A 24090-nucleotide genomic window follows, 5' to 3' on the forward strand; every position below is an offset into this window, starting at 1 on the left:
CTTTGTAAGCGGATGATTCTGGGTTCGATTCCCATCTGCTGCAACCTTCCATCGGATGAGGAAGTAAAATGTCGGTCCCGGCCTTGGTTGTTAGGCCGTTAAGTCATTCCAGGTGTAGGAGTCTTCTCCATGCCATAAGTACAAACAACACACCAAACCAAGCCTACTCCGGTGGAATCGCTGGCGGCGGTTGGACTCACAATCCAAAGGTCGTCAGTTCAAACACTGGGGTGGAAGGTTCCTTGGAGTAGAAAGAGGTTTGGGTGATCTCCCCATTCAAGCCTTCGGACTCCTAGGTTCGAGCAGAAACTTGCAATAGAGACCACAAAAGACCCGGGGGTCGTTAATGTGGATGGTTTGATTTTTGATTGATGAATTAAAAGACGCAAACATGATAAACTCTAATTGTGTATAAAGAAAAAGAAAGTTCAAATTTATTGATGAAATTAAAAAATTACATTCACTGTAGGGGAGAGTGGGAGACTTGATCCCACTGTCAATTTCTCACAAAACTATAAACTTTAAGCGTGAATTGAAAGCTTAAACATTCATCTATTTTTGGCTAATACGGGTATTTCATCAGATGAACTCTTCGAATCATGCTAAGCGTTTAAAAAAAAAATTAAACCGGCATTTTAAAAATGTGAGGGATAACTTTATCACCCTTTCAACATTTTGATGAAATCTTAAGCAAAATGTTTCTTATTCATCCAAACTTTTAATTTTCTATAAGTTACAACAATTTCACATAAAACCTGTACGTTTGTGTTCATAATATAACAAGTTTAGTATGTAAAATATTTAAAAACTTAAAATATTATTTTTTAGACCAAAATTAAGCATGTTTACAAAAGCTGGAAATTTTTGTTTACAAAACTTTTGAAAAAAGGTTCAAACTGCAGTAAGCTATGTACTACTATAATGAAGGAAACAATGTATGAAAACCCAGCCCAATTGATTAATCTTGAGGCTGATTCCAGGGACTGTAAAAATGCAGGGATCAAGTTTCCCTAAACGCACTTTTTTAAACAATTGATTGTAAAAATAGTATGACGATAAATTTAAGAGGCAGTATTTGTAGATTCTGCTCGGTTTGTTCTAGAGGTCGTATCGAGGTGCTCCGATTTGGATGAAACTTTCAGGGTTTGTTTTTCTATACATAAGATGAACTCATGTCAAATATGAGCCCTCTACGACAAAGGGAAGTGGGTTAAAACGGGCATTGAAGTTTGAGGTCCAAAACACATGAAAAATATTAAAATTGCTCGCATTTCCGTAAAACTTCATCAATTCCAACTCTCTTAGATGCATTCGAATGGTCTTTTGAAGCCCTTCAAAATGTGCTATAGACATCCAGGATTGGTTTGACTTTTTCTGATAGTTTTTGCAAATTACTGTTAAAAATGGATTTTTTTAAAACCTTAATAACTTTTGGCAACAGCCTCCAACACCCATACTTCCATAGGTCAAAAGTTAGAGAATTTCATGGACTATAAGCCTACGGTATTAACTTTTTGGCCAATCACAGTTTTTCTCATAGTTTTTCGATTTTTCTAGAACAAACATTTTACAACGTTAGTTTTTGCCCTGTAGGCTAAGAAGACGGCACTTTTTGGTCTCAATTTTGTCATATTCGGAATCCTCGGAAAATTTCACGTATGTTAGAAGTATTGGAGTTGTAATTTTGATTTAAAAAATAATTAAATAAACATTTTTGAAAAAAGAAATAGATCTTATTTACCCTGTGATCAATACGTCAAATGCTGTATCAAGTAGGCGAAAACTTGTTTTACCCCTAATCTGACAAAATGCTAAATAATATTTTAATTAATTCTAAATGGCATTTTTTCCAATCAAATTCAAAATTCCAACACCTCAATCTAATGTAAAATTTTCTGAGGATTCCGAATATGTCAAAATTGAGACCAAAAAGTGTCGCTATGGAGGCCTACAGGGCAAAAACTAACGTTGTAAAATGTTTGTTCTAGAAAAATCGTAAAACTATGAGAAAAACTGTGATTGGCCAAAAAGTTAATACCGTAGGCTTATAGTCCATGCAATTCTCTAACTTTTGACCTATGGGAGTATGGGTGTTGGAGGCTGTTGCCAAAAGTTATTAAGGTTTTAAAAAAATCCATTTTTAACAGTAATTTGCAAAAGCTATCAGAAAAAGTCAAACCAATCCTGGATGTCTATAGCACATTTTGAAGAGCTTCAAAAGACCATTCGAATGCATCTAAGAGAGTTGGAATTGATGAAGTTTTACGGAAATGCGAGCAATTTTAAGATTTTTCATGTTTTTTGGACCTCAAACTTCAATGCCCGTTTTAACCCACTTCCCTTTGTCGTAGAAGGCTCATATTTGACATGAGTTCATCTCATGTATAGACAAACGAACCCTGAAATTTTCAGCCAAATCGGAGCACCTCGATACGACCTGTTTCACATCGGTGAAAAACTCGCTCTTAACATCAAATGCGTAAGGGTTTTGGAGTTGATAAGTTTATCAAACAATTCATAAGTAAGAATTTGTCCACGAAGAAAATCGTCAAGAACACTTCTTCATGAAATAGTTTACGCTAGGTGGAATAAACATTTGACATTTGTTCATGAATGGGGCAAAAACGTGAACATTTGTTCGAAAAATAAGAAGTTATGTTCAGTTTTATTTTCTAATGTTTTCAATCCAAATTTCTTGATAATCCTTTTGAGAAAAGATTGTGCCTTCACTTAAATTTCTTTTCAACATTGAATTTTGTTTTTTTTTCAATTATCTTTCATTGTTTAACATCCCTGAAGAATGAATTCGTGTCCATTTGTTCATGAATAGTTCACGAAAAACAATGAACATTTGTTCATCAGATGATGAAAAAAAATTGAACATTTTTAACATGAAAATAGATGATTGGGAAGATTTTATGGTAAATGAATGCATTGTAACATGTAATTATCTGGATGTTTATTTAAAATTGTCCAATAAACAATATTTTGAATATTTTTGCTTTTTGGGCGATTTGAAAGCGCCTTGATTTAGGGGTATTCAAAAACACACAAAAAGTAAAAATGACAAAATTTTGTTAATTGGGTTATTATTTTTTTTACGCCGGATTTGTTCATCCAATGAGAACCATAGATAAACAGACGTAAATTTTTGAACAAATGTGTCAAAAAATAATTTTTCACTTCTCACTAGAGCCATCTAGTTATGAACAAACGCATTAGACAAAATATGTGATAGTTTGCGTGCACACAGTTTCAAAGATCAGTCAAACGCGTGTAAATTAGCTGTGGTGAATTAGAAATAGCCGTGGTGAGTTTCAGATCTTTCAAATTGACCGTTAAATTGATGATAGAAAGAGATTTATGTCTGTTTTAGTCCTTTAACCCGAATTTAAATGATTTTGGTTTAAATGACAAGAAATTGTCTTCCACACTTTTAGCTGAATCGTTCAGCAAATTCAACAACGCGACCGCGTGAAGTCGTGTCGGGTGAAAAAACCTCAAATTGATAAATAAACAATTTGAGTGATAGCTGGACTATTTTTAGGTCCAGCCTGTTTACCCGAGTCTATATTTTGCTTTTTGTTTACACATCTCGCCAAAGCAAGATGGAAAAGAATCGATTTCCTTAATCTTACGACCCCCTCCATAACCTCCTGTTTCTTTTTCATACATTTTGAACGCCAAGGAAAGAAAACCACATTTGTAGTGCCCCCTCCACAAAATTGCCCTTGAACACAATGCCCCAGGTCTCGACCCCCCTCTATTAGCCCAAGGCAACTCCCGAAAAAGCTTTCGTGATATGCTGATATTTTTTTACCTGAAAAGAAGAGGGAGGGGAAGGGGGGGGGGGCGCTTAAAAGGTAATTTATTTCCTTTGTTATTCTCGCCCATCAAAGAGAAGAATGGCACAAATTAAAAGCCCGCGCCTTAGATGTTTTTCCCGAGAGGGACAACAACATAACCTCAAAGGGACACTCACACACACCTGCTGCGAGGCTTGACCTTCAACCTCAGCCTGAATGGCGGTCACAAGGCAAAGGAAATGCCTGCTTTTCCTCCATTTTTACCGCGCGGCTTTTCCGGGGACCAACGCAAACGCCAAGGAAGCAATAACACTTATTTATAATAACAATATTTTTTGTCAGCAAATGGAGCTACGGAAGGAGGAGGGGAGGGGGGAGGTCACTTCCGTTTGCCGCGCAATCGAAAATCCGACGACAGAGCGCGCTCGCGCTCTGCGGGGCGGAAGTCGGACCCCCTAACCTCAAACCTCGCCGTTGGAGATTTTCTCGAAACTCGCCGAAACATGCATAATTTATGACGGGAATAAATTATTCTCGCGGGGTAGGCGGGAGGAAGGGAGGTCATTTCCGAACTTGGTCCGCCCCGGACAAGGATTTGTCCGGTTGCCAAGAAATGCTTCATTGTACGGGGCCGACAGTGAGTTAAATCCGATCGGAAGAAGCTTTGGTCAGCAGCAGGAAATGAATCCGGGATTATGTCTAGAGATGGAATGACCCAGATCGAGGCTTTTGAATTGCTAATGATTTGATAGTGATTATCGGCCAAGGGTTAGTGGGAGGGGTTGTCCATAAACGGCCCGTGATAGACTTAACGGGGGCAAGTCTATCAAATCTTAATTTATCACTACTTTTTGTGATTTGTTTAACTGCTTTGACGTAGTAATTTGTTTCTCTCTTCTACCAATAAAATACAAATTTCTTTTAAGATGGTAGGTATGCCATTGCAGGAAACTTTCCGTCCAATTCCGGTCAATCTGGAACCGGTTCCCGAACTCTAAGAAAGGGGCAACTTCACTTTTTTGAGTCCCATTAAGCTGAATTTCAAGCTTCACTTTGATACAGACTTTAAAGAATACGACATCATTTGCAGACTTAATATGTCCCCTTTGGAACCGGCTACCGGGGCCAATCGGGGGACACTTCCGGAATATGCAGTGAACCCCATCATGTTGCATATCAAACTTCATGAAATTGAAAGATGTATCAATTTACAGTTATGCCGTCGTTCCGGATCCAACATGGTCACTTCGGAACGAGTTACCGGTAACCGCTGGGGACACTTCTGGAATCTGCAAGAAACTCTGCCATGCGACATATCAAACTTCATGGAATTGAAAGATGTGACAATCTTGAAATATGCCATTGCTTTCAAAACCAATCTGGCCAATTTGGAACCGGTTCCCGCTGGTTATTAGTGGTCCGGAACATGAAAGTAACTCCATTATGTTGCATAACAAACTTTATGAAATTGAAAGACCGACTCTGAATAGGTCAAGTCCGATTTTTAGGTTAGACAAGTAGAAGTTTTATAGGTTAGAACAATCCCGCGATGAATGATGCAACAACAAGTGCGATTTTATCTTGTCAAATTAAAGCTTTTCCAGTCGAATATTCCATTACGTAATCTCGTATTGGGTATCGTAATCCTGGCCGGGATCAACTCGATGACAGATATCTATTTATACTGATGACAAACAAAACAACCTTTCACCCAATTCGTAGCATCATCCCCGTGTCGTATCCCAATCCAAATCCGTCATCGATGAATCTTTCATGAATTTGTCACCGGGCGGATCCCATCCGGAAAAGGTTTTCCCCCATTAGAAATCGCACCTAATCGCACACTGATATCGGCGGGACGAAATTTTACCTTTTTTCTTTTCGCTTGATAGATGGCGCGCAGCCCCCAAAATAACAATTCGTCAATCGTGTGCTTGATTGATCCCCCGAGGGGACAACGCTCGGAGTAATGAAAATAAACAAGAAATAGGTTTGGCGGCCGCTGTCCCGACCTTGGTGGGGGTCCTTGTCAGGACCCTAATCAAACTGTCCCCCTCCCCCCGTTTTTAAGGGGGGGAAAACAAATCAGCAATAATGGAAACTCGTGTCCTTTCTCTACCCAGTGTTGGAATTTTGAAAAGCAGTTCGTTTTTCATTTTAATTACGTGAGAAATTCTGACGAGATTTTGTAGGTGTGCGTAAAGCTGCTATCTATGCACGGTTGCATACAAGTATTAGTGCAAGAATTGCTTAGTTCAAATTCTCACCACTAGGTGATTTTTCTCGCTTGGATGTACCAAGCAAATCCAATGCTTAAAGTCCGCTCACAAAACGAATCCCACGTCGTCGAGAGAAACAAAAAAAAAAAGGGACGAAATGGGGTCACCCCAGAGATCACCCCCAACTTCCAAACAGAAAGAGGATTTTTTTCGGTCCTTCATCAAGGGTGCTGTCCAACCCAAACCCGGTTGGTGGGAGGTGCCGGGACGGGCGAATGGAAAAGCAAACATAAAATGTTGCTTGCACAAACAAGGGAATGTGGCTCAACCTCATTTTCGAAATATTTTCCAACTCCCACCACTCCGACGCTCCGTACAGCGCCGAGGGAAGAGGTTCAAGGGGCGCAGGTCCCTCGAACAGGGGCGGCTTGATGAAAATTTCGTTCTCCAACCTGGTTCCTGGTTCCGAGGCTCGCTCGCTCTCCGTTCCGCTATGACCTACATTGTGTCAAGCTCACAAAAAGGATTTCATGTTTGCCGTTGCCGAGCGCACCTCAACCGTGGTGGCTTCTGATTTTTCTGGTTTTTTTTTCGGGTGTGGATTGGGGTGGGGGGCGCCTCCAGATAATGACGGTTTGTCGTCGTCATGTTCCAACAAACTCATCGCGTCATCGTTAATCTTCTTGTCGAGCGCCCGGGGGAGGTTTTTTGGTCGGTCCGTCACGTGGAGAAACAATGGAGGACCGGTCGGTGGCTACGAAAAAATATATTATATTGGATTTCCCATGTGTGACGGATGTGTCAAATAACGTGCCGCAAAAACACAATAAGACATTGCTGGCGGTTGGCGGATGCCAGGAAAAGGTCGTTGATTAAATTTTCTTGGTGTGAAAAGAGGCGTTTTTATTTGCGGGGACGCCGAAAGATCAAAGCCTACATTTGGGCGTAATACGAAAATGATAAAAGATGGCGCTGCTATGAAACGAACTTTAGGGTAATTTCTCTCTGCCGTTGTACAAATAACGAAGCAGCAAATACACGTCAAATTGTGATTGATTAACGACTGTAACGGCGCAAACAAACTGTTAACGAGAACTTGTTAACTTTGGCGCCGACAAATGGTTCTACGAAAGTTGTGTTTATTTTCGAAGCATTTATCAAAATTCCATGTATTTTGACGCTCGCGCCAACAAAGTTACACCGAGATAAATCATTTCCGGTGTGTTCCACACACCGATGTGCACGACCTTCCCAACTCGCGGTCCATTGACGCCATCGGCGAGTTACATTTTAAATACACATTAAATTTAATTAGTGAATGGCACATCAATAAATCAATGCCATCTTTAGTCCGACCAGCTACCCCGCGCGAAATCCATTTACTCGTTTTTTTCCGTTCCTCCCTCCTGAAACTCTGTGGTGTAAACAAACGTCGCACGAGCGCTGAACTCGCGCGCGCGCGATCACCTGGCACACGTGTTACAAGAAATGGGGAAAACCCCGCAGATGTGGTCCGAACTTTCGCGAAAGAAAGAAAAAAAAATCAGGTACTCACCGTCCGCATCGACCTCGTTTATCATGTCTTGCAGCTCTGCTTCTGTGGGGTTCTGGCCTAACGATCGCATCACGGTGCCCAGCTCCTTGGTCGTGATCGTGCCGTCACCGTCTTTGTCGAACAGCGAGAACGCTTCTTTGAACTCGGCGATCTGTTCCTCTGTAAGTTGATCGGCCTGTAAGGTAAACACAGAGAGAGAGAGAGAGGAATATGGTTAGTGCGAGGTTAGGATTTAGGTTTGATCGATTGCGAGAATTGCTTTAGATTTGACCACTTCTGGAAGCAAAGTCCACTATATGATGACGACCCGATAGATTTGAAGCTCTGAAGTCCATAAAGCAAAAGTGAGGAAAACTTAAATTTAGATCTGTTTTTGTTATGCGTGTAACCCTCTTGACAGCTCGTTAATGAGCTCTAATTCCTATTCCGAACAATAGATGGCAAAGTGATCACTTGAAATTATTTGACAGCTCGTAAGCCCATGCAGCAACATTGAGAAAACTTCGGTAGGCTAGATCTAAATCTTCATCGTTTAATTCAATTAGTGTGTACCTGAAAGCAGTCTAATTGCTTCCACTGAATTTTATTATTTGCTCACTTTTTTAATTATAATGCAAACATAAATTTTTGACAAGACTTCATTTCAATCAACTATAGTCCCCTTATAACGAGCTATCAAGTCTGTCAAGAAAGGCCGCGAAGTTAATTTTTCAAAATTGTTTAAAACTCAATTTTAAACCCTTAATAGTTGTACAATTTACAATGACCCGTACTCAGAAAAAATAACTTTATCGCTGTGAACAAAACGTACGTGCGCATGTATTGCGTGTACGAACACGAAAAAGATTGAGGTTAAATTTTGTACCCACGAGCAAAACAAATGGGGTGATAGTGTGCGTGAGCTCGGGCTTAGATAACTCTATAATATCAGCAATTTACACTAAATTTAAGGACCCCATTTTTGATTCAACCTTCGGTCCATTTTTTGTTTAGTAACGAACAAAACAATGAATAGTTATCAATGTTATCATGCAAATCATTTGACAGTTCGTAAGACCTTGCAGCAAAATTAAGAAAATCTTCGGTACAATTTCAAAAGAGTGAGTCTACCAAAATGCTTGTGTAAATTTTTGAAAGCTCGTATTCAAAAGCAACTTCATAGCCTTCATAAATCTAATCAGAAGGTATCGTTTCATCAGGACGTAACCTTGGATTTAAACAAACAGTTAGTTCCGCTCACCCTTTTCAATGTTTACATTGAAAAATTGAGAGCCCATGCAGCAAAAGAGGAACAAAAAACTCACAATTAGGTAGTTTTTCAGAAGAGTGTACCAACTAACAATCAAATTTCTTCAGCAAAACAAATTGACAGCTCGTAAGCCCATGCAGCAAAAGTGAGAGAAAAACTCACAACCCGGTATATTTCCTGAAGAGTGTAAAAACCTGCAACCTAAATTGCTTCCGCAAAACCTTTTTTTCCAATTCCGCACATTCTTCCTCTTCCATAGCGCAATCATTAACTCCAATATCCGACAAGATGATTATTCTCCCATTTCTCAAAATCCCTTCTCGCGCCATAAATCTGACGTTTGATTGCAATCTACAAAGAAACCAAACGCTCGCACATAGCAAAAGTCCGGATCTCCCCGCTTTCCGCCGGGTGGCAAAAAATGGAAAAACCCGCCGCCTGCCAAAACATTGCCAGATGTTGACCGCGCGCGCTCGTCGTACCGATGTAAAATTTATTACATTTTTATTCCCCTTGTAGAACAGGTTTAAAACCCGCCGCTCCCCACCGTCATCAATCAAAATTTCCCGTTTTCGCACGCGGAGCCGCCCCGCCGTGATTGAGACATCAAATGGTCAGCTTGGACACCGACCATCTCTCCGACGGTGGTGTGTGGACTGTAATTTTCCAATTTTGCACGGAAAAAGGAAAACGGCCATAAATCGTGCGGGCTGCGAAAGAGTTGGTGGGGTGATTTGTCAACGGAATTTTGACATTTGCTTCACTTGCTCAGTGCTGAGTAGGCGTTAAGCTGGTTCTGCTGCATAGGCGTACAGTGCTGCAGTTGACAGCATATAGAGAGAGAGTTCAAAACAAACTCTACACGTTCAACCAAGCGTACTCAACATTGAGTCAAACTTGCTTCTGCTGCATGGGAAACCGCGTCCAACACCCGCCAAATCACCCCGCGTCAACCCGAAAAAAATCATTAAAATTTTCCCTCACCGGCACGTTTCGACTTTCACGGACCGGTTCAACCGGCGCTTGCACAGTGCACATCGCGAAACAGGTTTCTATCGCAGCCGGTCGTTATTTGGCTGTTGTTTTCGCTCTAAACGCAGCCGCGCTAAATTTTCTGCAATTTCCTACGCCTGTTGGTCGCGCGAAACCGCTGATTCACCGCTGTAGTCCCGGTGTGAACAGGTGCAGATCCAGTAGGAACACCTCTTGACGGGTGAGTCACTGGCGCGTGGGCCAGGCCTTGCACACACACACACACACACACCTGACCAAGCACCGCCTCAAACCGGTTCCGGTGGCGGCGACCGGACTTCATTCATGCTGTCACTCTTCGTCTCCTCTGTCGATGACGGACGGCCGCAATGACGGCGACGACGACGCCGTTGATGATGATGAAGAGGATGACCGGTGTTGTCTCGAGCTAGACGACCGCCGAGACGGCTTCCTGGCTTGGGGGATGGGCGAGCAAGCTCGCTGCGAGATTGATCTATTCAAAACATTCGCAACGTTGTCGTCGTCCACTGTTGGCATTCCGCACCGGATGACAACGCGAAGCTGTAGGCAAAAACGTGGTGGAGAAATAGCTCAAATAACTTGCCAACATTCCACCATCTTGGATGGTGACGAATGTTGACCTTGGCGCCGCTCGGATCTTCCAGCGATTCGCTGATTCGGGGGTTGTGCAAAAGGAGAGCGAGGATTTCCTGTTATTAACATTTATGCGGAGTTTTGAGGTCTTGCGGTCAGATTTATCGTTATGGGAAAAGTTCTAATTTGCGGTTGAGGGCAGTCACCAATGCTCAATGTTGGCCGGCGTGCCTGTTGAATGCTGGGACCGTGACATTCAGCGTAATCGGTAAAGTTTGCAAACGAGCGACGGAATCGTGATGCTTTGGAGACCTTGGTTTTCGTTACTTCCCTTCTTTTTTACTGCAGGGTTGTGGAGTCGAAGTCTGAGTTGGGTACTTTTTGAAAACTTGCTTGTCAGCTAATTTTCAACAACTTAGTACGAAAATTCTCTAAAGCCGGAAGCCTAATTCGGAGTCGCTGAACAGGCTAACCGATTTCATAGCGCTGCCTCATTGGAACCAAAGGCAAACGACTACATTTATTCACGAATAACGAAAGATCAATACGTTAAAATGACAGTTCACACCTATGCGCTGTCATAGCATCAACCACCAGTGACAGTTCTGTAGCAATTTTGTCAAAACAGAACTTACTCAAGAATGAGAGGTTCTTCTTCAAATTTTTCAAAAACTCAGTGCACGGAGAAAAAAAAGAACGATTTTGGGGACTCTTTTCTCCGTGTGAAAGTAAAAATTACCCAAATCGATGCCAACATTTCAAAAAGCATCATGTACAAACCGTGCGTTTTGAGAAAAACGCATTTGAATGTTGAGCATTCATTTTCAATTCCCATTTTAATGTAAAAGCAAAATAAGATGTTCTAATGATAACAAACGATGAAAAACGTTGCTTTTATTGATACTTGATCATCCAAATTCAATAAAACATTATTTCCGTAATTTTATATGAGAAAAACAAACAAGTACATTCACATACTTGAGTAGGTTCTGTTTTTAACGTCAGAATTGTGTGACAAAATTTAACAAAAACTTTGTTGACTAAGTTCGATTTTGACATCAAATTTAAATGAGTTTCACTCTAAATTTATCAAAATCTAATCACCACAATACAAATTGCCGAATAAAGCTAAGTACGAAGATCGGACAAAATGCGATCAAGAAAAGTTGCATGTGACCGTGAAATTCAAAACGCTGAAATTAAGAAAAAAAAAAAAAAAAAAACACGGATTCTAAACATTTTAGAATGTAAAAATAAATCACATTTTTTTTTAAATAGAAAAACTCCAAAACAAAATTTCATTAATTTTAAAATTCCTTAACTTAAAATTTTAGAATCTAGAATCCAAAATTTAACCAAAAAAATTACAAATCCATTAATTCTCAAATTCCTGAATTCTAGATTAAATATTCAAAAGGTCCCATCTTCATTGGAAACCCATGGCTCACAGATTGTTTTGAAAATTTACTCTAGAATTCTAAAATTTTTAAATTAATTGATTTAAAACTTTTTAAACTCTTAGATGCCATTATCTCCAATTACAGAAAATCAGACATTTTTAGAGTCATATTTTAGGTAAAAAAATCCGTAATTCCGACAAAGATATAATTTTCTTCATTGGACTATTGGGTGAGATTTTGACGAGGACTTCGGACAATCAAGTACGAACTGTTTTTTTAATTTCTAGGTTAATAAAAATGATGAATCATATTTTGAAATTGTGATATATTTCAATTTTTAAATTGCATTTTTTTTATATTTATGTTTTTGATGTTCTGAGTTTCAATACTTAAAATTTTAAGCTTTTTTTTAATTTTGAGTATTTAAATTATCTAATTTTTGAAATTTAAAATATTGAAATTTTGTGATTTTTGATTTCTTTGGTTCTGAATCAAAATTTTTGTTAAATATCTAAAATCGTAGAATTTTTTAATTTTAAAATATTTTTTTTGATTTATTTTTATTTTTAATTTTTTCATTAACATTTTTGTGTATTCGTATTTAATTATTTTAATTTTAGAATGTTTTTTAAATTTCTTGATTCATGAATTTGCAAATTTTTTTGTTACAAAATTTTTGTGCTCTTGAGTATTTTTAATATGACGGCAGCTTAAAGGAATGACTTTCACTTAAAATTTAACAAAAAAATAGGGCTCTCTAGGCCCAGTGAAAAAAATGTATAATTTAACTCAAAAATGACGAACTTCTCGTCACAGTGTCCTGATGCAAACATGGATCGAGCTCGAGCTGTCACTGCCCTGCGAAGTATGTTTGCTGACATATCGGGCGGCCAGTCCAAAAAAACCAGCTAGAAGTCGCCTGACAAAAAACATTTGCTAGAAAGAGATAGGAAACCTGATGCAAACAAACGTCCAGCTGTAATGTAAACATACTTTGAATGTGTTGGCAAATTATAATGAATTCCACTTACAATTCCGGAGTTTTTTTTTTGGAAAGGTCCAATAAACCAAATTTCCAGTTTTTGCTTTTTGGGTGTTTTTGAAACCGCCTTGAGTCAGGGGTATTAAAAAACACCCAAAAAGCAAAAACTGAAAATTTGGTTTATTGGTCCTTTTCAAAAAAAAAAAAACTGAGTGAAATGCACCTAGATCTGAGTGAAATTTGGTTATGACGTCAGATTTTATGGAATACTATTCAAAGTAAAAAAAACCGACTGAAATATACTCGGAATCTGACGCAAGGCCACAAAAAAAGATCTTTAGTAGTTATGGTGTTGACGTGAAATTTAAAACAAAATTTAATTTTTTGGAAGAAATTTACTCAAATCTGTCATAAAAGACATTTTTAGACGGTTTGGTCTTGAAGTCAGATTTGCGTTAATTCTACTCACAATATAACACAAGCCAAATTACATTTACACAGAATTTAGCAAAAACTTAGTGGTATTAACGTCAAAACTGGAAAAAAATCAAAATCTCTTAACACTTCTGAAGAAGTTTGGTTTCGATGTCAGATTTGATTGAATTTCATTCAAAATTTTAACATAAGCAGAGCTAAATTCACCGCAATATGTGTAAAATTATTCCAATGTTTTTACGAACGCATGTTGGATTCAAATGCATACTATGCGCACTAAATTCTGAGGCTCGTTTCTAGGTTATATTCACTAAAAGTGACACTTCTGACATTTTTAGTATTTTGACGAAGAACTTTTTGTTATGAATCTCAGTTGATATTTACATGAAGCTGTCAAACTATGCTCACTTTACATTTTGTGGAAAGAATTGTAGGGAAAAGAAACAAATAACATTTTTTTATTTATTCTTTTATTCAAAAACCAACCTCCTTATCTACAATGCATCCCTCAAACACAAAACGAGCCCTCTCCCTCCCTCGTCATTACACAACTATTCGAATAATAGCTTGCTAATAGCTACTTGAAACCTCTCACTGCTGCAGTAGCTAGCTACTGCTCCTGTTTGAAAATTGCAACTCGCGCGCTCCGCACCTCAAACATCTGCAGTGTCGTCGTCATAATGCGAAAAATACAACAACAACAACAAAACAACAGTCTAGAGGGGGTGGGTGGATGTGGAACTGCAGCAAACAAAAGGAGAAAAAAAGCGCCAATTATAGACTGTGTGTGTGTGTGTGTGTTTGCTACTGCTTTTGCTGCCAGCACACACTGCAGACTTGTCAGTGAGTGAGACGGCAGAGCGTTGCGTACCCTCCTAGTCGTTCAAGTATGCATATATCCCATTATTCAAGGATGTCGCGGAAGTGGACTGGGGGCCGCCCCGCATTGGTAATGACTGCAATTCTGTAGAACATCACTTGTCCCTGGACGGAGTGAGAAGGACGTCACTCAAGGTTTCCCCCTCCAGTGACCCATGCAGCAAAGCTACATTAAACTCATGAGTTGATGAATTTTGGTGAGCGTGTAGTTCTGACTAGTTTCAACTGTCAAAGTACACGATTACTGAAAACAAGCGAGATTTGAGTTAAACCTGGTTTTGCTGCATGGGCGTTGGTGTCAGCTTTAGAAACGCTTTCATTTGTCATTCCCGACACGAAATCCCAGCAAAGGTTGCTCCAGAACCCTTCTAGCCGGTCTTACGCAACGCGCGACAGGTACCAGGAAAAACAAGCCGGCTCGGGCAGGTTCATTACACTCTGGCCGTCGTCGTCGTCTTCAGCTCAGTCCAACTATCCCTCTGGTCGGTCGTCCGCCGAGGGTTGCCCTCAGCGTGCATCGTACGATATGCAGCGCCAGTGTGTGCTTTCCAAAAATAACACATATTTTTCATACCTACACACAACGCCCATGTGACGAACCGTTGCCGCCGCCACCACCACTGGCTTTCGGCGCGGTTACGTGTGCGGGTCATTATGAATTCTAGGCGACGAAAACAACACCGACTCGGCGGAATTCAGTTGCACCGTTTATGACAGCAGAGGAGTCTTTGGACGCGCGCTGGAAAGTGAACTCGTAAATCATCACTTGCTGAACCTGCTCCCCACGTCTCCACGACCTCGTCTCGTCGTTATGCAACGCATGTGTTCTCCAATCGCGCTCCACTTATCTCGAGTGTCGCCCAACTCCCTTCTAATCGGCGCGTATCATCTTTCGATCGACAATCCACTCTATATAGCTACAATCTCGCTCGAGTGTGACAAATTGATATCGATGATCCGCGTTGAGTCAGCGCGACCGTGTAGCTTCCAGCCGCGACCGTAATCGATGTTATCAGCAGCTTGCCCTCGGCATGTGCGAGTAGACGTCCATGAAATTCCGAACGGCTACGCGCCGATGACTTGTCATAGCTACACGCTGACGAAAAGGTGCTCCAATTTGAGTACAATCAAGCACTTTTGCTGCAACATCCACGAATCAGCCGGAACTGTAACTTTGCGTCGAGCTACTAAATCCACGCGCTGTCAAATCTGCACACTAACGCAAAGCTGCTCAACTCTAAGCTCCAATCGCGTGCTTCTGCTGCAGGGGCTCCGAATGCTCTCAATCGACGCTGTTATTGTTATTGTGCCAACATAAACATGGCAAATCGGCGCGCTGATAAGCAAGAATTTGCTGACGTAGATGGCCCCCTCTTCTTATCATGCAAAGAACGCGCGCGCGATAACGGGCGCCGCCTTCCCGGAACGTGCCAGGCGGTTCTCCGCGCGCAAGGCCAAACCAGGAAAAATGCTGCATTGCGTCCCCCCGGCCGCCGTCCGGCCTCGAAGTAGGTCATCCCACAACGCGTATTGATCCCGGACGAACATTCCCGCGCGCCCAGTAAGGAGGCATGTGTGTGAAGGTTACGTCAACACACACCCGGATCCCCAAGTGGTAATTGGATTAGTTGGCCAAACGAGTCCTGGGGAGTAGGCGATTTACGACCGGTCCCCGAAGGGGAACGGCCAACTTCTGTAATCTAATTTGGTGCCATGAAGGGAAACGATGTAACTCTAGCCTGCCTGCCGGCATGTCATGCATGGCTTCCTCTCGAGGCAAGGAGACCGGAGTCTTGTACGACAGCAGCAACCTTGTGACAGGGTTATTGGAGTCGTAAAGCGAATAGTGACGCGGATGACAACGACAGCCGTCGCCGTTTTGGCCATATAAGTAGAAAATTTGATTCCACGCACACCTCCGCAAATGGAAGACACCGTCGGAAGCGCTGAAAGGGCGAGTTCCAGCGGCTTTGCATGCAAGTTGCATGCAAAGCAGGGTTTACACGGAAGCTACCGTAACTTTCGTTTTCAGCAGTTTTTGAAAATCAAAGTCCCTGTAAATTACAGTTTTTTCTGGTCGTACCGCCAGAAAGGTAAGTCATGTTTAATCGATTCATCACCGAACCAACGATTTCACCAATACCAACGCGTTGGGGTGCAAAAACGACACACCAACATCATCCAAGAATGCCGTGTAAACTCGTGTCATTGCAGAACACAAACACGTACACAAACTCGTGTTCGAGCAGTTGAGTGAGAGTGCTCGAAACCAGCTGAGAGAGAGAGAGAGAGAGCGAGCGGGAGTTGCAGATCTCTCTTCATTGCGCAAAATAGCTCTCGCACACAAATTTTAACCTCACTTTTTTGCCTTGTGTTCGTAAGCACCACACATTCAAGCGTGGATTGCTCAAAGTGACCGCGTGGATTCAACGAAAAAAGAGAGCGAGAGAGATGTCACCAATACAGAGCGGCATTTTGCTTGTTTTACACCAGAGGTGTGAAGATGGTGTGCGTGTGCACAACATGATTTTTGACTCAACAAAACGGTTTTGGCAGCTGCCGACTAAGTCCCGACTCGCGGTGGAACACCCCACCGATGTATCATCAAGTTATTGATAAACTGGTCGAATGTTAACCTTTGAAAACAAGTAAAGTTCTCTGAAAACGAATCGAGTCTTGCGTTAAGGAAACGTAAGGTTAAGGAGGTATTACACTACATCAAACTTTTTTAATTTTTGACAGTTTGCCTTGCTGTCAAATTTTTCTAACCTGAAAGTTAGGCAAATTGTCAAACCCAAAACCTGTTAGTCAACAAAGATTTCCCGAATGAGCGTGTAGATTCGACCAAGAGCCCAAATAAACCCAATCAAGTTCATTGACAGTTGTCAAAAAACTGTCAAATCACCACGGTTCAATGCTCGAGGAGTTCACATGACTTTTTTGTTAGCTCCTTTTTGGAGACCGTCATCACCCCAATCAGGGAACACACACACACACAAGAAGGGGAAGGTGAGGTTATGCTCTCCTGACCGGAAAGGGAAAACCATCATCGTCACCCCCTTCTCTAGTCGGGACCAACCCCGTTGAAAAAAGTCACGACAAAGTTTGCTTTTCATTTGTCGAGTGTGTGTGTGTGTGTGCACAAGGTTGCCAGGCTGGCAAAAAAAAAGAAGTCAGGGAAGAGGAGAGGTTATGTTTCAACCGGAAACAGTACCGACAATGAGTTTTATGGGTAGCTACTGGAAAATGAGGAAGGGAGGGGGACCTGGTTTTTCAATCACTCGATGTGTACTTTGGAATGATAAATTGAGTCAATTTTTTTCGCAAGGCAACTTTCTAATAGGGATGTGATGAAGTGTGAAGCCAGGGAAGGGGGGAAAATCAATATTATTTTCAACCTCGAGGTGCGCTTAGCTCTTAGGGTAGGTGCGAGTAGCTATTGAGTAAATTGGTTTTCAATTTAGAAGAAATACGCCAATGAGGGGGGAAAACCGTTATCTTATCAACCCGCTCTCAATCGGACAATGCAATCAGCTGTTAAATTGCTCGGCAAAGTAGATTTCTATTTTACAGGCGTTGACGTAATGTGTTGTATTGCTCAGATAAGTTTGAGACAATAAATTTTGCGGAAGCTCACAATTAGCTGAATAATAATCTTTAATATTTATAACATTCGCTTCAAATTCCCACACAGCATTCCAAGATGTTCGGTAAGCATGCGTTCGCGAGCGAAACTTCAATTGATTTATTCAGCCAATTTATTCACGGCACGACGGCAACACCAACAACAAACTGGTGTTTAACTTTATTTTATCGAGCAGCGGTGTTAATTATATATAAATACTGAAGCTGCTGCTACTTCTCTGGTGTCGGGGGATGGCCTTCAAGGCTACACACAATTCCACGGAGAAGTTCATTGTCTCATCGTACTTCTGAATCATTACTAGAGGGGATTGGTCACGATTCAGACACAGTATTGTAATTTATGATGAACTGTGGTCAATTTATAAAGAAGCGTTTGGTACGGTATGTCCACTAGGGTGTAATATCAAAATCGATTTTCCAGCACAGCACTTTTTCAGCTCCTTTTGGGGTCCTAAACAACTCCCCAAAGTTTGGGACCGATTGGTTTAGTCCTCACTTTGCGCAAAGCGATTCAATTTTCCATATAAATTTGTATGGGGAAAACCATTTTTTAGGATTTTGATATTTAACAATTCGACGTTTCATGCCATATCAAAACCGGACTCATATTCGGATGCTCTGAAAGGTGCTCTACAACTTTGCCGAAGAGAGTATGGTGCTAAATTGCTCCTGAAAGAAGATATAAAGCCTTCAAAACTCGTCTAAAATGTGATTTTCGAGCAAAAAACACGTTTTAGACGAGTTTTGAACACGCTGTATCTTTTTTTAGGGGCAATTTAGCACCATACTTTCTTCTGGAAAGTTGTAGAGCAGATTCCAGAGCATCCGAATATGGGTCTGGTTTTGATATAGCATGAAACGTGGATTTAATAAATATCAAAATCCAAAAAAATGGTTTTCTCCATACAAATTTATATGGAAAATTGAATCGCTTTGCGCAAAGTGAGGACTAAACCAATTGGTTCCAAACTTTGGGAAGTTGTTGAGGACCCCAATAGGAACTGAAAAAGTGCTGTGCTCACTAAATTTGGACAACTTTAATTTTTTCCATACAACCATATTACACCCTAATGTCCACGCATCCTTCTTCCCTTTTAGATTGTGTGAGATGTGATCCGTTCACAGAATCCTCTCTGCGGTAAAAACAATGCAGTAGCGTTGGCCGCTTTAATTTTATTGGGTTTCATCGGACTGGCTGCGTCTGTGTAGGATGAGATTAATATTATTGACAAACGGGTCCTAAAGGCCAATGTAAATTTTTATGTACAAAGGTATACAAAAACCATTTCTGATCACTTTTTTTTCATTTTGATGCAAAAAAAAAATGACGAGACCATTTTTTTGATGAATCAACTATGGTTCCCTTGAAACGAGCTGTCAAGTAGGACCTTTTCTGTCAAGAAAGGCCGCAAAGTTATTTTTTCAAATTGATTAAAAACCTATTTTAAGTCTTTTGTGGTCATCTTTGCGACCAAAATAATAAAAAATAACATGATTTTCAGAAAAATTTAAGTTATAAAATATTTCAAACCATTGCATCATTCATTATTTAAAATGAAAGAAAATACACTACATTTCATGACAAATCCACCGAAAAAATAGAAGAACTGGCAACACTGTCACAAGCAATCAGGGTTACCAGGTCAAAATTTGAAAAATCTGGCAAAGTATCGATTAAAAATCTGGAAAAATCTGGCAGACAAAAATCTTACAATTCTGAATGATGAAGATGAGGAATAATATGAATTAATTCAAAAGTTTGTTGAATTCAGATGTTTTAACAAATTAAAATGGCCTAAAAATATTGAATTTACATTTACTTTAAGCGAAACTCATTCCAAATTTTATGATTTTCAATTAAATTCGCTCATTTTTATCAGAAAGTTGTTCAAAATGGGCATTAAGTGAAAAATCTGGCAAAATCTGACAATATCTGGCACAGAGAAGGTTGAATCTTTATTCTGGCTGACATTTGATAAATCTGGCATTCCCAGATTTATCTGGCAACCTGGCTACCCTGCAAGCAATAAGGCTTTCTAATCGTATTCAAATTATGTTTACATGGCAGCTGGGGGTTTGTTTGCATCAGATTTGCTATATCTTTCTAGCAATAGTTTTTTTGTCAGGCGAATTCTAGCTGTTTTTTTACTATCCGTCCGATGTGTCAGTCAACACATTTCGCAGGGCTGTGACAAGACACTGTGACGAAGAGTTCGCCATTTTTGGGTTAAATTATATTTAATACAATTTAATGCAAATTAGGTCTGAAATCAGCTTTCAGTGCATCGTTCGGTAAATATAAGAAAATCTTTTAGGAAAAGTAATAAATATTGAAGATCTGGCAACACTGTTATAAGTTATCGAGACATAAGCGGAGGTGTAACTTTTCACGAACGGAAGATATAAAGTTTTATAGTTTTCTGTACACCGTTGATATTTCCAGCATGTCCAAAATTTTGATGATCAGGCAACACTTTCACGACTGTCATCCACATATAAGCGAGTGAAGTAAAAATCGAACCAAGATCGAACCAAGTTTTAAGCGCGTTGCTTTTGAAAATGTCGTATGCGCATCGAACATAAATAAAAAACTTTTTTAAGCTTAATATAAGTTTTTTTATATATATTTAATCTCAGGGTACAACTAGGGGAACTGCATTTAATTCCGCAAAGCACCTAATGTTGGCAGTATCAGTTGGCATAGTTTAAAGTTTGTTTGACTGAAATTTAATAAGTGTTTTCATTTTAAACCAACGGTCAGGAATAATCAAACTAATTTAATTTTATTTCAAGGTAATTGAAGATATTAAGATTTTTAGTTTAGTTTAGTGATTTGGTTGTATTGTATCGTCAAGTAGAACTTTGTTTATTGATCTAATAAATGTGGAAAAAATACGTAATAATTGGACTTATCTCGCAAATATACAGCAAAGATAAAAAAATATGGCAAAAAATAATTTGGGAACAAAATTTATGTATTTATTTCATACGACCTTTTCAAAACCACGCGTAAACAATATTGACAGCGCCTCTTGCGGGGACTTCAGGAAACTGCATGCGTGCTAGAGCCTTGAAATTCCCCCTTTGTAGAAATCATTCTTACAAAAAAATACTTGTTTTGTAACGAGTTTAGACAACCACAACCGAAATTTGTAAATATTAAAAATTTGTCAGATTTGAGTGAATTTATCCTCAGATCAGGGTGACTTTTACTCAATTTTCGTTGAATTTTGAGTGAAATTCACCTTAATCTGACAGATGTCCCTTTTACTCTATTTTGACAAAACCGAGTTATTTGAGTTATAACAACTCCAAAATGAGTATGTGTAAATAATCGTGTATAATGAAATCAGGGTGGTATATTTTGTTCACGGGAAATCTGTATTCGCATGAAAAAGTCTGCATTCTGATGCAGATTTCGCATTTCAAAAATAAAAATGCATTGACATTTAAGTGCTGTTTATGGGATTATTAGACGCTGTTAGACATATCTCTGACAATTTAATTCCATTTTTTTTGTTCAAAAGGTCCTTTGTACATAGGAAACCCATGGCGCATTGGGAATTTTGAAAAAGTAATCTAGAAATATTAAATTATTGTACAGAAATTTAACAAAAATCTTCATATTTGCATTATTTTTAATCATTTTTTCGAAGAACAAGAAGTTACATCTCAGGACCTGGAAAAAATCGGAGGGTACCAATCAAAACTGTCAACAATTGAAATTTTACTGTGTACAAACAATTACACATACTTTCTAAAGCACTTAATCAGGGATTCGTCAAATTTAAGTATTATTTACTAAGAATTAAACGAAGCCTGAAATTTACCCAAAATTTTCCAAACTCATTTCTGAGTTTGGTGACCCTGAGGCGAATCAGGGCAGCTACTTTTTGCACTATATGTATTTTGATATTTTAGATTGGTTTCTGTTAGAACAGGCCCAGCACAACAAAATCTGGAACTGGTGTTAGTAGAGGAATAGCATCTAACTCCATCGTGCCTGCATTGTTGCCATATCAGCAATTTGACGTTCAATTACAGCTCATAAAAAGCGTCTTCAACTGATATCGAGTGATAAATAGTTCAACAGGAAGTGAGCAATAAAGTTTCTATCAACAGTTTTACAAAATAACTTGTTGAAATAGTGAAAATCAGCAAATTGGATAGAGTTAGCAGCGACTGCTTAAGTTCGGAATTTGAAGAGCAGCTTTTGAGGTAAGGGAAATTTGCTGACCAGGTGAGTGTTTTCGGTCTCTCTTACAAAATGATGCTCATAGTATCAAAGATTTGTAGCCAGTCTTTAGTCAGGTCAACAAACATAAGTAGTTCATAAAAAAACCCTATTGAAAAACTGATTTTGTGGTCATATCGTTGTGACCATCATCCTACTGACCCAGTTCCAGAACTCTCAACCATGGGACATCTCAACCCTTAATTTTTCCAACACTTTTGGTTCGCAACCGTACCCGCAAAACCCTGCCCCAGCGTGCGAACTCGAAACTCGAAACCTCGCCGGACGAACAGTTGGTTGATGATCACAGCACCAGCAGCTCGCAGAGCTGTTTTTTCTGCATGCCGCACAGTAAATTACTCACTACCACAGAAGCGCGACTCAACTCGTTGGGGGGACGCCAGAAGGGACCCAGCGGAATACGCGCAACTGACTGGGTTAGGTTGGAGATATCGATTTTCTGCCTCTCTCCGCGATGATTTCATCGCGCTTTTGTGGGGACGCTGCGGTCCGGATTAATCCGGAACTTCGGGCACGGGACCACTTTTAACGGCCGGGCGAATTCCGTCGGCCCCGTTTTAAGGGGGCGATGGGGCGCGGACAGGGCAAAAAAAAAGTCCCGCAATGCGGCAAAATCGAGGTTGTAATCGTGTCTCCGCCGCCGTGGCCGTGGCCACCGAGTTTCAGCAGGGCGTGTGTGAGACTGTGTTAGTGGCATTCCCTCAAGGAGAGGTTGAATGAGATTTTTTTTTTGCTTTTTCTGGTCCAGGAAGCAACTTCCACAGGTGACCAGGACAACAAAAGGTTCGAGCTTTGCTGAACGGCCTTGTGAGTGTTCCGGCACTGGTTCACCATTTTGCCACGGGGGAACAACCGTTTGAAATCCGGTTTGCTCTGACAAATTAACAGCGTTTTCTTCCGCCCGTTGAGCAGTGTGGAAGGCGATTCCGTTTGTGTGCGTGTCATCGCGGCGAGATTACACATCCACGGGGATCGTCGTCGTCGTCGCCGCGGCCATGTCGGATGGTGTTTGCCGAAAAAAGGTCGATTTCGGAAGTCCCGTTTTCTGCTCGGCCTGCACTGCCCAGTCATCAAAGTGGGCCCTGCCCAGAAGTGGTCACTTTGGTAACGACGGACCCTCCCTCCCCAACCCAACCCCCACGAAGAGCAGTACAACTGTCAAATTTTGCTTACCATTTTTGATGTGTTTTTTGTTCTTTAACTAACGGGGGATCGACGGAAACGGTTCCGAACTTCCGGGTTTTGCTTTGCTGCGCGCCGCACGAACTCTACACGCACTTGCGAGAATTCAACACTAAAGAGGCCTTCTCCTTTTTTTAAAACTTTAAAATATTTTCACACACAGAGCTCTAGAGCTAGCGGCTGCTCGGGACACTTTTGTGTGCTGCGGGGTCGCCTCTCTACGGAAAACTGCCTGCCACTTCTTCCCGACCGTTCCGACGGACCTGGGTTCTGCTACTCGGCGGGTTCCTCTCTCGCGCTCTCCTCTCTCGAAACTTTGCGCAACGCTCTCCTTCTCCGCTTGCACACGACGACGACGCACACTGTCAAACCGTGCTTCACTACACGCACACAAAGACACGAGGACGACGACGACAAACACGTTGAACACGCGAGAACTGTGTTGAGTGAAAAGTGCCTAGAACTGTTTTTCCGACGACGGCTGCGGCTTGACTGAAGTTGGTGAGCTTTCCCTGGCTTGCTAGTATCCTTTTCGGGCGAGCGTTTTGTGTGCGCGTGTGTGTGTGTGTTTGTGCTCGTTACACGTCAAAGAGAGAGAGAGCGCGAAGAGCTTTCCAGCAAGGAGGTCGAGAATCCAGGAAGCTCGAATGCTGCGTTCGCGTGCTCTTTCGCTCTCCTTTCTTTCGGGGTATGTTCGTGATGGAGACGCATAGTGGGAAAATTAGGGAAATTCGGGTGGCGCAAGATTTTAGGGGGGTTGATAGTGGATGCAATGATGATGATGAGGAGTGATTGTTTCTTTTTACTTTTTTTGTTTGTCGTGCATGAGTGGCGCAATCTAAAGTCACTGGGCTATTGCACTAAGATAAATCATAAATGTGCTGTTTGTCAGCATT

General features: G+C 40.7%; 1 protein-coding gene across 1 annotated transcript in view; it reads right to left on the minus strand.

Moving 5' to 3' along the window:
- Window positions 1-23692, minus strand: part of LOC6040387 (calmodulin) — a 67426-nt gene extending 43734 nt beyond the window's left edge. The window contains exons 1-2 of the mRNA XM_038257936.1: window positions 23186-23692; window positions 7581-7755 (exon numbers count right to left, since the gene is read on the minus strand). Coding sequence (XP_038113864.1) covers window positions 7581-7755; window positions 23186-23188 — 178 coding nt within the window. The 5' untranslated portion in view covers window positions 23189-23692. The remainder of the gene's footprint in view (window positions 1-7580; window positions 7756-23185) is intronic.
- Window positions 23693-24090: the final 398 nt, after the last annotated feature.

The sequence above is a fragment of the Culex quinquefasciatus genome, chromosome 2 (genome assembly GCF_015732765.1).
Source record: "Culex quinquefasciatus strain JHB chromosome 2, VPISU_Cqui_1.0_pri_paternal, whole genome shotgun sequence".
NCBI classification, from domain to species: Eukaryota; Metazoa; Arthropoda; class Insecta; order Diptera; family Culicidae; genus Culex; species Culex quinquefasciatus.